At 40.2% G+C, this 16842-nt stretch overlaps 1 protein-coding gene and 1 long non-coding RNA gene across 4 annotated transcripts in view; one reads left to right on the forward strand and one right to left on the reverse strand.

The window, feature by feature from the left end:
• Nucleotides 1-613: 613 nt before the first annotated feature.
• Nucleotides 614-11570, reverse strand: cmtr1 (cap methyltransferase 1). Of its 2 annotated transcripts, none has more exons than XM_079642447.1 (24): nt 11386-11570; nt 10091-10189; nt 9759-9913; nt 9407-9565; nt 9119-9211; nt 7914-7985; nt 7474-7568; nt 7129-7201; nt 6857-7055; nt 6281-6399; nt 6008-6104; nt 5064-5196; nt 4347-4526; nt 4208-4264; nt 4057-4114; nt 3847-3915; nt 3441-3572; nt 2881-3006; nt 2471-2562; nt 2300-2368; nt 1869-1916; nt 1668-1780; nt 1427-1535; nt 614-1346 (listed from the first exon to the last, which is right to left on the reverse strand). In XM_079642447.1, exons 2-24 carry the CDS (start codon nt 10185-10187, stop codon nt 1211-1213), a joined length of 2481 nt encoding a protein of 826 aa, XP_079498573.1. In that variant the 5' UTR covers nt 10188-10189; nt 11386-11570; the 3' UTR covers nt 614-1210. The 2 variants fall into 2 exon arrangements, with proteins under 2 accessions (XP_079498573.1, XP_079498572.1); XM_079642446.1 differs by having other exon boundaries at nt 11176-11570.
• A 348-nt stretch (nt 11571-11918) lies between these two features.
• LOC307016966 overlaps nt 11919-16842 on the forward strand; it is a 7065-nt gene continuing 2141 nt past the window's right edge. Inside the window, exons 1-2 of one of the 2 annotated variants that reach the window (XR_013801981.1) lie at nt 11919-12037; nt 15870-16121. This is a non-coding gene — a long non-coding RNA (uncharacterized lncRNA). Of the gene's footprint in view, nt 12038-14680; nt 16122-16842 lie in introns of those variants that run through there. The other variant, XR_013801982.1, reaches the window with a different exon arrangement.

Here is a 16842-nt window from a genome sequence, read left to right on the forward strand (position 1 = left end):
GCAACAAAGCACTCAAAGCTGCTTTACCCAGGCATAGCCGTATAAATGAAATGTTACCAGGCAGTTAAGTTATTTTTGGGAAGAGCATCTTCACCCATTTATTTACTACATAGTTATTTACATCATGGGGATTCATAGCTAACTTTACAAGAACAAAAATAAGTCATTTGCAGTATTTAAGAAGAACACAGTCCAGGCGATATGAGGCACAATAACAAAGGGGAGACGGAGTAAAAGCCTAAAACCTAACAGGACCCCTTCCAACCGTTTAACAAACACACCCAAACAAACAGGGGATAGACAATGTATGAACGAGAAATGTTACATCTATAACTCTTACGAACTTGAACAAAATGGTGAAAATAAGTCGTAAAATGATTGCCGTATTTGGGCTTAAGCTACAGTTTTGCATGAGTGATTACAAGGGGCCTGTTGGTGTGAGATATAGTCTCCATGGAGATGAGAGGTTGAGCAGTTGTAGAACAAGGCAAGCGCGACAGATATGGATGCATAGTTTAACAGCAGTAACTCTATCTAGCATTTTTCAAAATAGCAGGTGCATCTCTCTTGTCAAAGCTAATGTGATGTATGCACCCACACCCACCCACCCACACCCACCCACCCACACACACACACACACACACACACACATGCAATGTATGGACATAGTGTAAAAAACTTGATCTACAGGGACATGCAATCTAATGGAGGGATCCTTGCAGCAGCTTTTTGTCTCCATTTTATCCTATGAAGGGAGACCTATTCGTTACTATCCATAGAGCCAAGGGCAGTGGAAAAAGGCAAAAAGGAAAGAGTGGTTTGTCGAATGTTCGTTGCTTACACACGGTCCAAAAGTCACTGCTGGAAATAGCAGCAAACAGTTCCTCCCCTGAGCCCCAGAACTCCAGTTACAACCTGTTAATCATTTCCATACGCTGCGTAATATATAGTAACAAGCGGGCCTTAACAATGGTTATAAAACAACTTACTGATTGATATTTACTCGGACAACAAAAACAGGGATTTATAAAAAACTAAAAGTTTATGATAGCTCTCATCAATGCATTGGTGGATTTATTGAATTGGTAGTATTTTATGAATCCCTCTTTAACTGTCGAAATAAAATCAATCAAGACTCTACATTCTCCACATGGTAGTGCGTTCTCTGTGTAGTTTGCAGCCAGTGAAGCTCCAGGGTTCTGTAAGCGTTTCAGGGCTGGTGGTTCTGGTGGACGAAGGACAGAACATCATCTTTGGACAGCTTCTCAGGGTCCATCCGTGTCTGAGAGTCGTGGACTATGACCCCGTCCACCCAGGCCCAGAAGTACCGCTCAGCGTGGCAAACACTGAAGGGGAAGACAAAGGAAGGAAAGTGTTAAATCACATAAAGAGGTTGCTATCTCAATGTGGAGAAGATGCTACAAACCTGAAGGGAGCAGCAGCGTTGGCTGGCATTTCATAGGTGGAGTCCTTGGTGGTCTTGTTGAAGAAGAACTTCATTTTGGAGTTTTTGCTGTATGCCATCGTCCAGGGCTCTGATGGAAGGAGGCGAAGAGACACACATATTTTTGAACATTTCTGAATTGAAATGTAATTATTTGACTCTGAGTATTGTTGAGGATTTGATTAAAGCAACTTCAAAATGTAGATTTAAGTGCCACTCATACCATTGACAGTCTTCACGACGTAAAGGCCGGTGGGAAGGAAGTGTCGGTCGTCTCTGCCCGTGTAGGACAGACGTGGGATTCCTCCTGAACTCTTCGTCACCTTCATCTCTAGTCTGTATGAAGAAAAGATAGTTAGAGAAATGTGAAACTTGGACTGATGTTATAAAGCTTAAATTCTCCATTAGCGACATCCTGCCATACCTGACAAAGATCTTCTCCATTTCCTCCAGCCTGTAGACCTCCTTCACTCTGTTTGAGAACATAAAGAAGTACCATTAAAGACATGTAAGATATAAAAGTACTCTCAAATTAATCAACTCATTAAAACCCGAGCACTGGACCCATATCGCATTTTGTTTGAGCTGCATATTGGACCATGTCCGGCCCCATAAAGTAGTAGCTATGTCACAATCTCAGCACGTGGGGGTGTATTGTTTTAGTGTCAAATACACTTGCTGACCATGTTGGCTTTACGTGATCAGAAAATGTCACAGGGGGATTAAAGACTAAATCTACTTGTAAGCTTTTATGTTTACATTTCCATGACATTTGAAATGTTTTATGCGTGAAGCTTGAAACTATAAAAGATGAGAAAGCACATTTAAAATAGTGAAATTCATTCAAATGATGACCTGATAGGGTTCATGTCTGGTCGGCTGGGCTTGGCCACTGCTTTGACAAACTTCTCAGCCATCTGGATCCTGGATACACAATGTCCATTATTTAGGAAAATACAAAAACTGGTGTGGAAGGGAATTGTAATGCAATCGTAGGTCCATTTATTTGTGTGTATCATTTCCTACCGTTGGTTGAAGTGCCGATCTCTCACGTCAGTGCCATTCAGTATCAGAGCATCCATCACGTGAACTGCGTTGATTCTCCGCTGGGCTTTGCCCTAAGGACCAAAGAAACTGTATTGAAACTTTTATATCTTTACAAATACAAGCAGCAAAAATGCTTACTGAGGTGTTTTTCTAACAATATGCAACTGTCCTTTTTTCCACGGGGGAAAAATCCTGAAAACTCCTACAAATACAAGTGAACTCAAAGACCTGAAGCATGATTTTGGAGAAAACAAATAGGAATACAGGACACAACAAAAGTACATATCATCTCATGAGAATGGTTGTTATTTCAGAAAAAAAAAAAAATAGAGCCGAGCTTTAAGAGATTACGATACCGGCTCCCATATTTCATCTGTTCTTCGTCTCACCTCGCCCTTTAGTTCTTGGACGATCTCCACACTCAGAAGTGTATCTCTTGGCAGTTCCAGCTTGAAACTCTCCAGTTTCCTCCAGCGCACTGGCAGCTTCCCCTCCCATATGTATATCTGAGACTTCTACACGAGCCAACAGGGAGAGCAGATGAAGAGATCAAAACAGGTTCATCTACAGGCTACCATGCTTTAAGAACATATGCAATCCTCTTTGCTCACTAGTAGCCCTCTGAATAAACTAATACAAACATTAGGGGTGAGTAGATTAGCCTTTCAGCGCTGCATTTGAATCTTTCCCAAAATCAAAGCAAAGCCAAGTGGAAGTTGAGAGGACAGATAAAGAAATGGTACGAGGTTTAAGGATTTGATGATACTGGCCTGGACGTTGAAATACAGTTTATCACACATATAGGCTGCTATCTGATATCAAATCTGTTATTCTTGAAAAAGACTTAAATTACATTTCTATATTCTTCAATATTATTAAATCTACCTAATAATAGAGGATTGAGCAGGTTGTGTGGAAAATACAAAACTACAGTGCTACATTGACTCACCCCTAGCGAAAGAAGGAAGATCTGCTCTCCACCTCCCACAATGCACCTGTGGTCAAGGATATGACGCAACTTCTCGAGTGAAGTGGAGTTGAGAGGTGTGAGCTTTGTCTGGAATGACTCCACATCTGAGTTCTGAGGAGATATGGAGACACATTTTAAACCAGCTCATTTATTGGAGTTTTACTCATTTGTGAACAGATCAACAACAACAAATAATATTTGTTTTGAAATCTGATTTTGAAGCAGATAAATACTGTTTAGGATTCACCAAAGTGCAAAAAGCTGCTTCACTTTTTGATTTGACATGTATTATTAATTAGGAAGTAGAATCCTCTGACAGCCCACATTTATCAGCGTCCCCTTTTCTCCCAGTAGGGTTTCTTTAATCCCAGATGTATCCACTGACCTTTACCAGCTCGTAGAACTTTGACTTTGGGTCTGAGGAAGTAGGGGTGACTCTGGCCTTGTCTGGGACCTGGGGATGGGAGTGCAATGTATTTAGGAGTAGAATTACATAGAACAAAACTGCATTATTCAACCAAACCTATTGCTTCTATTGGATTGGTTTTATTCCGACTTCAATTTAGTAAATATACAACACAGCTTCTCCACTCACCCCCCACAGTTTCAGGCACTCCTTCCTAATCTCTGCCTGTCTCGTCTCAGAAAGAGTCCTTGAGGAACACACGTCACATAATCAGTAAAAGCAAAAAGACTTTAATGTCGTCCAGATGAATGCACACAGAAGTACAAGACAGCTCACTCACTGGTCTACAACGAAGGCGTGGATCTTAGCCAGGGCCTTGATCTGGACCACACAGAGGCTGCAGTGAGAGTAAACACATTTCTGTCAGCCATTGATTCTGAAATAAAAAACAGGCCTTTGTGAATACTGTGTGTCGGCACCTCTCGTTGGAGTTGACCATGAACTGGTAGAAGTCTGTGTCTTCCTTGATGAGGCTCAGAGGAACCACCTCCGTGACGTCAGTGTCTGTGTTCCTCAGCTGGTTCAGTTTCAGGTTGACTCTGAACATGTATTCTCTGATGGCGTCTGCGCCGGGCTTCAGACCACGGCACACTACGTACCTGCGGAGCGAGAGAGGGACCAGTTTAACAGATGCAAGAGGTTTCTGTGAAAAACTCTCTCTTGTAAGAATGAATGAAACATTTGATCCATAGCAGTGTTCCATTTCAGTTGGGTTGAGACTTACTACATATTACTTGACTTTTAAAAGTTGAACAAAATGTCTGTCATAAAGACATTTTTTATTTCATTATGGTCTTTATGGTAACTTTGATTGGCCTGCACAGCCACGTTTTGTGTAAGGCTGAGGCTAAATGATCCAGTAAAAAGTGATATGAGGGAAAGTCCATGTTAGGATCACATGATGTTTTGAAGAGTAACGGTCAATATGCTTCTTAATGCCTTTATGTAGTCATGTAGTTTACAACAACAACAACAACAACAACGTTTTGCACGTATGTCTGATTTATATCAGAGAACATGCAGATTATATAAATTAAGAAAATGTGTTTAAAATACAATAATTACCCTGTCAATAAACATACACAAGCAACAAACTCCACATAGATTTCTAGCACATGGTGTACATTCACACACACCTCTCGGAGTTGGCCGGCCTGCTGGTGATGGGTTTGAAGAGAGAGATCCTGTCGAAGGAGAGGTAGAGCAGGTAGATCAAACCCACACTGAAGGGAGTGAAGAGGTCAAAGGTCTTGCAGACAAAGTGACCACCTGGAGAAGCAAAAAGAATCTGGTTTATTCTAATCCTTAGCGTAAAAACAAACAGTGTGTAGAGGTGAGTATAACATCATGAATAGGATGCAGGTACTAGGGTTGCCAGAAACTGACCATGATCAAAATTGATTATTCGGCAGCCCTGGCGAATAATAATCGATTATTCGACCGACCCCCCCCCCCCCCCCCCCCGTGCGAGAGAAAGAAAAAAAACTCAGTCAAAAGGAAAAGGAATTCCGTTGTTTTCTTTACTGGAACAAACAAAATAAACGACAAATAAAAGACAAATAAAAACAATGATGCAGCTCCTTGAACTCTTTTTACCTGCCGCTTTGTTTATCTTTAGTCGCACGTGTGAGTGAGAGGGGGGGTGGGGGCGGGGTCGGTGTGTAGCGTGCTGCAGCAGCAGTCTACTCTGTACGCAGGCTTCCTCCAAGTTTACAGTAAAACAAACTGGTGGTGTGACCAATGGACATTTACAATTATTAATACTATTATTAGCATTAGTCTATATTTTGGTTGAAACTAAGCCAGAAAAAAAAATATATATATATAAATAATAATAAAAATATATATAAATAAAATCGATTTTTAAAAATAATATTCGATTATGGAGACTGTAACGAATAATCGAATAATCACTGGCATCCCTAGAAGGTACGTATAACAAGACTGCACAGACATGTTTTCATTCATGTCATTCAGACAGAGTTTTAGGGACATGTTGAAAGGAGCTACAGCCAAAGTGTAGAATGTCCTGATGGACAGGAAAGCTGACTGATTCATTTCTGCACATGAATACACACACCTGTCCTGAGTGTGGAGATGGCAGTGAGGAACTGACAGAGCAGCAGCTGTTTGCTCAGGATCTCCTGGATGTTTTCCTGGCCTTCCACAGAGAAACCCTGCCAGACACAGTCAGTTAGGAAACCAAAAGTGATCCAATCAGTAGAAAGAAACCCCAGAGAGCAGGACTTTGTAACCTTATCTTCTGCTTGATATGTATATCTAAGATACTTTGCTGCAGAGCTGGAGCTACAAATAAACCCCGCAGTAAAAACTAAAATAGAATTAGTCTCACCCCATCTGCCATGAGGAAGTGCATGCCTCTTCTCTCTGTGCTCTCCAGGACGAAATTTCGGAAGGCGGTGATGTTTTCTGGCCGAGTGATGTCTCCGTCCCCATCCACCCCTCCCTCACCTGGGACACACAAAGGTCAAGAGTTTGTCTGAATCATTCATCACCTCAGACGTGACTGTTTTCTCTCCTCCTCTCTGAACGTGATTATTATTATTATGTATTTATTTCAACAAGGACCATGCATACAGCAACAAACACTACAAACATTGCTTAATCTCTATCACACTAACAATTATAAAACATGATTTAAGTACAGGTCACTAAAATAATACATAGTACAGTTCAAATCTCATATTACAATACAGTTCAAATGGAACAACTCAGAGGACAGTGTAATTAATGAATGGTTGCTTAATATCAATTTGTTTGCACCATGAGAGAATGACTTAGTGTTTTGGTGGCGGTAAATGAAAATGCAGATTGTGCAAAGGCAGTGCGCCTCAGAGGGACGGCGATATCTGCATTGAGAGCAGATCCTGAGTTTCTGCAGCTCTGCTCATGTGATGGGCGTGCGTACCGTAGTAAGGCTCAAACAGCTCACTTGGAGCCGCAAAGAAATCTTCCAGTTTGAAGTCACAGGGTCCTTTCAGCGTCATGCCAAACCCCTTGGCGTGCCAGCGCCTCCTCCACAGTATGTACTCTGAGAAGCCTCCAGGCCCCGCACAGACGTCACCGAAGTACAGAAGCTCGCCCTCGCGGTCCTTTGTCAGAGGTTTCTGCATAATGAGAGAGGTTTGTTTAACCATGTGTTTGTAAAGGTCTCTGTGAACCTGCTGCTGACCAACTCACCCCTTGTGAATCCTTAGGGTTGGTAAACATTTGGTCGAAGCAATGGTCGATGTTGGACATTTTCATAGCGGCTCTGAATAGAGAGAGACACAAGAACAACTTGTCGTTAGTAAAAGCTGGAAACTATTAGTCAGATTTGATTTCCTGATATTATGTACAGATGATATATACAAATGTTAATTAAGCGTACACACAGCCACATTCTTTACATTGCCATTGTTCAAAAACAGCTATTAGTAATTCATCATTTGAGTTTTTTCAATATGTAAGCAGAGCAAGTGACTTCCACAAAATGACCCACGTTAATAACATGACAGCTCAGCTGATAACCGCCTACGTACTGACCTGTTGAGGAAGATACCTCCTCTGATCGTCTCGTAAGGGTTAGAGCGTGTCCGTGCTCTCCGCATCTCCTCGCCCTCCAGGTTATCGAATACTGTCTGAACAACAAACACACACCGTGGTTAAACAACTCAGGTAGATTATAGTATTAGGATTTAGATGTATCTATCTATATGTGGACATTCAGAGCTTTACACAAAGAAGAGTCCATTGATGAACTCATTCACCATAGTACCATATTGAAAAAGGGATTCCAGTAGTTTATCAGAAGAAGAAACAGACAGACACTTAGATGCAGTAGTGAACTCTTTTGATTGCCTAGACAGCACACATTCACACTAAGATGTTCATCATAGTGTTTCATATGTAGGTTCCTGTATAGACGTTATCGATGTTTGTTAATAACATTTAAAAAAGCATAATAATTTGAAGTTAAAGCTCACCTTGCACCTTAGAAGAGTGTGCAGGAGATCTTCAGTGCAAAACTCGGTTTCATCCTCAATCTTAAGTTTTCTCTGTAAGCAGAAAAAAAGAAGACTAAGAACAAAACGAACACATTTGAGGCAAAAGAGGGCGCTTGATGTTACAGGGCTTTCAGCACCACACCAGGGCCATACTTGCAGACCGCCCCTTCAGGTGTTTTGCTTTCAAAAATAGAAATAAAGCCAATTCATTTAACTTTAAAGATCAGAGGCCTCTTCAGATATTGAGTGTTATCAACAAATATATCTTCTTGTAAAATATCCTGAGTTGTTTTGGTAAAACCAGTGTTTTCATAAGTTAATTAAAGGTGGGGTAGGTCATTTTGGAGAAACCAGCTCGAATGCGGTAGAATTTGAAAATACACAGCCGGAACAAATCTGCCACTTCCTTACAGAGCCCCTCCTCCAACACACACGGACACGCACATGACCAATGAGGGCACGAGATAAGTTTGTGCACAGATGGAAGGCTGACAGGCAGGTAGGCCATCCAGTTACTTTAGCCGGGCCGGCTCAGATGATTGGTTGTGCTTTTTACAGTACTACGGCTTCCACAGATGACATTTTTTTATGGATTTTTTGTCAAAGCTCTTAAGATATTCATTGCTATCGGGATGTTAAGAGCATTCCATGGAATATAACAAAAAGTGTATCTCGAGCCGGTTTCTCAAACTTACCTACCCCACCTTTAACCGATAGGCACACTGCGGCATCCCTAGGGCCTGCGTAAACATGAAATATATATATATATATATATATATATATATATATGTGTAGTGTAATCCAGATCAAGGCAAGTTTATTTATATAGCACCTTTCAACACACGGCAATTCAAAGTGCTTCACAAAAATGAAAGACATTAAGAGCAGTAAGAAACATATTATCAAATGGCATCTAAAAACACTCATCTAAAAGCACAGCAAAGGTACATGAATGTGCTACAGAGCAGTGTGAGATACATACATCTGAAATGTTTAGGGCTGACTCTCAATCATTGCTACACTTTTAGCAGAAATAGTTTTCTTTGACCTCAATTTTCTCTAGTTATTTCAAGTGTTTCATGCTAAACGAACCCCCCTTTTGAAAATCATAATCTGCATCCCAATATTACAAAAATGCAATGGATCCTGGCTAGATCAAGTAAGTTTGAAGTGTTTGTATTTACCGGCCCCATTTTCATCCAGTCTCTCAGCTCAGTGGCATCTGGGTTCTCAGTAGTGCATTCTGGGAACCAGTCTACCTTTTGTAAGGCCGTGGGCTGGAAAGAAAACAGTCAAAAAAAGAGAGAAAGCAATAAAACAATGGAGATACAGAACATGTCAACAGGTCATTATGATGTATGTGTAGGAATTCAGGATTGGAAATGAAAAACACAGTTGATGGTTCAATAGTAGATCATTTCTCATAATTAAAAGAGACACACGCAATATGGTTATTATTTACTTCTGTTTACCTCTGGTTCGTCGCGCCAGTCGACACTGAGCTCCCCCTGGAAGCCCTGCAGTGTGAGACCGAGACCCCTTCTTCCTCGCTGGGTAGAGGCCTCAATGATCTCTTTGCGTCCCTGGCCAAACTTTCCCAAACCTGAACCCTCACGGAAACCCATCTTGGCCTAAAGGTGTAAGAGGAAGCAGAGAAAAAGGGAATTATACAAAAACTGTAGAAAACTCTTCTGAATATCTTTGCACATAATCTAAAATAAACACTATCTGGGATCCAGAAATCTGCAGCACAGACTATGAAACTGTCAATATCTAGTATATTAGATCATTAGTAAGTAGTAGTAAGTATTTAGAATACATTACCATGAGTTTCTGTGACACACTGTTGTACATAGTGAAATCCGAGGAGGCATCATTTTGAGAGGGGTCATTGTCCGGGTCGTCAGCTATTACAGAGGGCATGGAGAACCCTGGTCTCTGGTCCTCCTGGTCACTGAGGGAGTCATTTTGGCTCGAGTCTAGACAGAACAAAACCACAGACACACAGTGAAAAGATTCATTTACAAACAGGAACAGGCAGCGACACGCAGGCAAATAAACAAACAAACAAACAAGCAAGTCTCAAGTAATAATAATCTCTTGATAATCTTTTCACTTGTGGGAGGCATTGTTTACAGGTGGAAATAATGTTTTACCTTGTCTGGATAACTGCGACTCTTCATCTGAGCTGCTGTCATCATGTGGCCTCTTCGCCCCCTGCAGTGGTGCTGCTTCGACTCGTCTCTTCATCATGGCTAAAAGAGAGAGATAAAACAATGATGATGTATTATTGTATCTGAGGGATGAGGTGTAACAGAACATAGATGATGTAGGAGAGGAACAAGGACTGAGACAGCAATACCAAACCTTGGATGAGGTCACTTTAATAATCTGAAATAATAATCAGCAATGATGCATGTATGTGAAACAAGTATTGTGACCGAAAGTGCTGAAGCTTTATTATAAAATACATGGTAGTGATTAATGTTGAATAAATTATATTTGCAGAGTACAGTTTTACAGCTAAACATTGTTCCAGATTTTGTGTTTTGGGACATCAGATGATGCTGTTAATTTGTTTTAGTTAACCTTAGATAGCTCTTTGCAAAATAAACAAACCCCAACGTTAGAGAAAGAAAACATTTAGTTGCGAATGTAATGGCTTTCTATTACATAGTCAACAATGCAAATGCACTGTCTTGCCCATGTTTTTCTTACACATGAATTCGTACCATACAGTACACAAGCAATATATGTATGAAGTAAAAACAGGAAAGTCCTTTTCAACAGTGACCACCACAACATTGGATCCACCAATTTTCCTGCTCTGAGCTTATTTTTGATCTGAAGTAAGCAAATAAGAAAAAGTGCACACTTGTTTTGTCGTTGCTTTTTTTCTGTGGCCGAAAAGGGGAATTGGAGGGAACACTTCCATGCAAGCACTAAGAAAAGCAATAATGCGTAAATGCTATGTGACTGTATTTATATCGTGATGCAAGACGTAACGTTATTATCAACAAGTCTTCCCTTAAACAATAACATAAACGGCTCGCTTGGTTATATTGGGACACCTTGCCACAGCTAGCGTATTTTATGTATTAAAATTACATTCACAAAATACGTAAACTGTGACTCGTCAACATCACATATAACTCAAGCGACTTCTTGACCCTCCACCTGGCCAGAACTTGACAATAATGTCACAATCTTAAATACATTCCTTGGAAATATGAACAGTTACCTCTGTGGTTATGTTGTAGTTAGCAGCAGTCAGCTATAAAAGTTTTGTATAGTCGGCCCATTCCACTTTCCAAGATATATTATGGCAGGAAAACACAGCTTAGGTTACAGTATCTAGTTAGTGTCAGAGTGTTTTCGTGTTTTCTGTGAAACGAAACTGCGCAGCTGTAGCAGCTTTAGCTCTTAGCTAAATTAGCCAGCTAGTTTTTACCAGCTCAGAAGAAACACTTCACTCTTCTGTGTCGAAACAGCAGCGACACAACGTTAACTCCGCATGTGTTTCGAGCTCCCCACTTGGATTTTTATTTGCATGAAAACTTTTGTTAAACACTTTCCTTTTTAAGGTTTACATTAGCCCGCGTTCTGAAAGTAGAATTTTCAGGGGTCCTTCCTTCAGTGAGGACAAACAGTAATGGCGCGCGTGACGTAACGAGTGTCTATACAGATGCCTGTGTGTTTTGGTTGTTCTTTTTATTTATTTATTATTATAATTTATTAATTTTCTATTCAATATATAATATATGATCAATGTCCAAGGTGATACTATCCAGGGGCGGATCTACCGGGGGGGCAACTGCCACCCTAAAAAATAGCCTTGCCACCCCAGCGGCCACCTCAGTTGGCAGCTTTGTTTTGAAAGAAGAGTTGTGGCTCATCGGACATTTATGAGAGAAAATCTCTAATGTCCGAGTGTAAGTGAATGCAGCACAAGATGCGAGCCTTGTAACCCCTCCTCCGGCCCTGGGGGGAGCGTCGAAATATGATTGGCGGCGATTTCATCTGAACAGGACGGCGCAAAACGAGAAGCATTTCGGACCATAAACTGTATAAAGATTCGGACCCAAGTAGATGGAAAGAATGAGGTATGTGCGGTCTACAATGACAGAGAAGAGACTGTCAAGTTTGGCTGTACTTAGCATTGAATCAAAACGCACTAAAGCTTTGGATCTTAATCAGTTTGTGAGGCGTTTTGCTGAACAACATGGTAATCGCCACATTCAGCTGTAATAGGCATGCCAACTTGATGCTCTGCTCACGGATGATCATAATGTTAAGATGATGACCTTGTATGTGTGTATATATTGTTTTCCTTTGTGGGGGTCTGCCACTCTGCCCCCAAAAAACAGTTTTAAGTCCTGAGAAAGTCAAATAAGACGATGTGTAAAACTACACTGCCCAGCCAAAATAAAGTAACCACTTTGATTTGACAAGGCCAGTAGGTAAGGACTTTTCACTGGATAATAACTGCAGCGATGTATATGTTTTAGCTGAATACACGTTTTGTTCATTTCATTTAATTTCAAACCTCCAGGAGTATCCCATTGAGATCATCGATCTCTTTTTCAAGGGAGACCTGCTCAAGTAGTTTCCACATGAAACAGAAAAACATAAACAGAAAAACAAAAAGGACATCATACAGCATCGCTACAGGGATTTACAATTTACATAACTATCCACATAAACAGGTACCAACAGCTTCCGATTGAGTAGCATCGAACCGAGCTTTAACCCAAACTGATGCAGTTAGTCACTTCTTTAATGTTTGTTCTTTCTGATGTAAAGTCAAGGTTGTAACTGTTTGCAGTAAAGTCGTGGGGCGCTGAACTGTTCCTTTGAATCTTTTGAATTTTGATACATGATATGATAGTAATTACTTGTCTTTCAAATTTGAAGGAGGATGAGCAAGCATCTTGAGGAACATTCATCATTAACTCCTCCTCCTCCTCCTCCTCCTCCTCCAAAAAAAAAAAAATCAATAATAAATGAATATATGAATCATAACAGTGATTTACAGCTGATAGGAATGATATGATTGTTAATATTATCATATTCATTCAGACAAACATCGATGAGACAGTTAATTCATGTACTTATTGCAGCAGTCTGCATATATTTGGTACCCCTGCTGCTCTAAGAGTGAAACAAACTCATTCAGTTATTGTTCATTTAAAATTCATTAAATTATACCTTATATATTTCTATTTAAGGCTTTACTGATGTGCCACAATAATGTCACCTAATGTTATTGAGTTAAAATATCAATATTGTGGCTTTCCAAGTTAACATTGATTGATATGACTGCGATTAAATCAGCAAATACTTCTGCCAGGGGATGCCACCCCTCAAAATCTCCTGCCACCCTCTTGCCACCCCATGAATATTTTTCTAGATCCGCCCCTGATACTATGTAAAATGTCAATATTTTAGGGGCTGAAAACAGCATGTCATTTTGCTTGAACATTACTTCGAGGATGAATGCAATTATTTTCCTGATGTTTGACTAATTGATAGAATACGCAGTGTTGTAGCTCCAAATACCTTTGAAATAAAAAATTAAATATGCATGAAAAAGTAATCACTTAATCCTTCGTCTTCAAGTTATTTGTTTTCAAAGCCCTAAATGGGCTGGCTCCTGCCTATATAGCTGAACTCCTCCATCGCTACACCCCAGCCAGAGCTTTAAGGTTATCAGCTGTTGCTGATAGTGCCCAAGACCAGGCTCAAAACCAGAGGGCACCGAGCCTTCGCAGCAGCTGGCCCCAGGCTCTGGGACACTCTGCCCCTCCATGTGAGGTCGGCCCAGACCCTAGGGGTTTTTAAATTCTCACTAAAAACACACTTTTTCTCTCTGGCCTTCTAGTCAGAGCGGACTATGACACATGACTATTCCCTGTGTTTTTGTTTTTTATATTTCTTTTATTGTGATTGTACTAATATGATTTTATTACATGTACAGCACTTTGGCTCGACCAAAAATCGCTTTTAAATGTGCTATATAAATAAAACTTGATTTGATTTGATTACAGTTTTGCGGGTGCAGACAGCTCTTAATGTATTGTAAGAATACGCTGTAGCTGGGACTTATTAACATAGAACTTTAATTGCATTGTTTTCTGTGCGTGTGTGATTAAGTGATTAGATGTTCCTTTAATCAGTCTTGCATGTCTGTTACATTTCACTAATCTGTTCTTGGCATGTGATCCTGAGCTTTCCTCCAAAACAATGATTAGGCTATTTCAGCTGGTACTTTACAATGGTTTAGAAAAGTAGGCCCTTTATGCTATCCTGTGGGAAAAAAAGCACTAACCCAAATGTCAGCGTAACCTTTGCGACTCCAGATGGTGTACACATTGGGAGAAGATTATTTATCTCCCACAGGCTGAATTAACCATAGTGTTAGTGTATTTTAAAATACGCTGTTCCCTAATACTATTGAAGTGAACCTGCCAGTGCATTGCATGCCTTCAATGATGAGTCTGTGAAATCCTTCTTAGAATAATCTGCCAAAAGCTTGTTTCCGTGGCACCAAAGAGATAAGTAAGCACACTGCCTCACCTCTTCCAAAAGTAATTATACATTGCTGTGTTGTTTTTCAGAGGTTATTTAATATTGTCCTGTGAAGATTTTTGAACTCAGATAAATAATAATACAAATATTAGAGCAAGGTAACTAAGGTTATATATATATATATATATATATATATATATATATATATATATATATCTATATATATAGACATAGTGTTAACCCAGACAACGTTTTGAAGTAGCAGCCTGTCTAGGATTTTACTTTTCATCCATTCTATGCTGGGATAAGGAATAATAAGGTGTAATAAATATATGGATTGCTTATGGCTGAGAAACTATTAGAAACACATTATAATTGAAGGCATTTGCTTTTACAAGGCAAGGCAAGTTTATTTATATAGCACTTTTCAACACAAGGCAATTCAAAGTGCTTTGCAAAAATGAAAGACATTAAGAAAATTACATTTAAAAACAGTCATTAAAAAGAAAAGATAATAAAATAAACATTGAAAGAAAAAATACATGAATACAAGTTACAGTGCAGTTTAAGATATGAATAGTTCAATTAAAAGCAGCGGCAAAAAGAAAAGTCTTCAGCCTGGATTTAAAAGTAGTAAGAGTTGCATCGGACCTGCAGGTTTCTGGGAGTTTGTTCCAGATATTTGGAGCATAATAACTGAACGCTGCTTTACCAGGTTTAGTTCTGACTCTGGGGACAGAAAGCTGACCCGTCCCTGAAGACCTGAGAGATCTGGATGGTTCATCATTTAGCAGTAGGTCAGAAATATATTTTGGGCCTAAACCATTCAGTGCTTGATAAACCAGCTGCAGTATTTTTTAAATCAATTATTTGACACACAGGAAGCCAGTGTAAATACTTCAGTATTTATAGTATTAATCTTTTACTAAAGACATCCCTGCTAACTTCCCCTGAACTTTTAATTGTCCTACATTGTTTATTGACCCCAGCAGACGTCAATACAGCAATGCTTGTCATCTGTTAATTGGTCTACTTGCCTCTTCCCTACATAATTGATTGCCAATGGATTTAGGTAATCTGTCACAGGTATATTAATCCACTCCAGTTGCTCTGCTAATCCTCCAATGACACACACACACACACACACACACACACACACACACACACACACACACACACACACACACACACACACACACACACACACACACACACACACACACACACACACACACACACACACACACACACACACACACACACACACACACACACAAGGACAGACGCAAACCTAGTCCAACACCATGTGACCAACTTAAGGAATGAAGCCAAGGCTTTAAATACTATGGGGACAGGTTTCACTCAGGGGAGATAATCACAGAGCAGGTGTGTGTTGGTGTATCTAAGAGCGAGAGGGAGCGGGCAAGCAGGGTGTCTCTCTGGACACAGGGGAGAGTTTCTGCTGCTGCTTCCAGGTGGAGAAGACAGAGACCAGAGGGATACAGAGAGCTTCACAGAGAGAAAGTTGCCTAGCAGATAGTCCTGAGGGCTGGTTCCAGAGGGGTCTCCTGTGGTCTCAACTGTAAAGCGCTGAAGAGAACAACAACAATGTTTTTTCGCATCCCTCGACTGACCCCAGGATATATAAGATACCTCCAGGTGCGTAAGATGCTTTAGACGATTTTCTTCTTTGGAAAGATTCATTATGAGTCTTGGACATCAAGGGACATCTGCAGTGGCGCACCAGTCGAGCAAATTCCATTAGAGCCTCTAAAAACAAACAACCGCTGAGACCTAGATCAACAGCCCTGCACATTTCTTCAGTAAAAAGTTGCAATGTAGTAAACCAAACCTTAGTGAGAGGAGATTTCTCTTAATGCTGCCTTTGTTGAGCAATCTGCTGTTGGAGTTCAACCTTCATACCTTTAAAAGGTCAACATATATTGAAATTAGATTTATATTAAATTGTAACAACTTGCTTTAAAAGCTTATTTTAATTTAACTCATCACTTTACACAAGTGCCCACTTGTGTGTGTCATGGCAGAATTTAGAAGAGAGGATTACAGCAGCCTGTCTTTGAATGGATTTAAATTAGAGATGCCTTAGCTAACAGGGTCAGGTAAATGCCCTCTAATTGGATCTCCAGGGGAATCGCATGAGATCTATGTTTCCAATCGCCCTGGTGGGTATTTCAGTGGCCGGGCAACTGAACTTAGAAATCAACAGTGTGGCAAGTGATTCTTTAAAAAAGGACAGTTTCAAACCTCATGAGTCTCAACTCATCAGAGTTCATGATAGTGGATAATCAAATAGGGTTCTCATTGATTAATTAGCTTAGAAAATGTGTATTTTCCTGTTAAGAAACACTTGATACTTAAT

This window comes from Notothenia rossii (assembly GCF_949606895.1).
Source record: "Notothenia rossii genome assembly, chromosome: 8".
In the NCBI taxonomy this organism is placed as follows: Eukaryota; Metazoa; Chordata; class Actinopteri; order Perciformes; family Nototheniidae; genus Notothenia; species Notothenia rossii.

Excerpts from the sequence above, each read along its gene's own strand:
- cmtr1 (XM_079642447.1), bottom strand. The coding sequence starts at position 10,187 with ATGATGAAGAGACGAGTCGAAGCAGCACCACTGCAGGGGGCGAAGAGG. Across the intron at positions 7,986-9,118 it reads ACTGGATGAAAATGGGGCCG|AGAAAACTTAAGATTGAGGA; the intron begins GTAAATACAAAC and ends TTCTGCTTACAG. Across the intron at positions 5,197-6,007 it reads CATCTCCACACTCAGGACAG|GTGGTCACTTTGTCTGCAAG; the intron begins GTGTGTGTATTC and ends TTGCTTCTCCAG.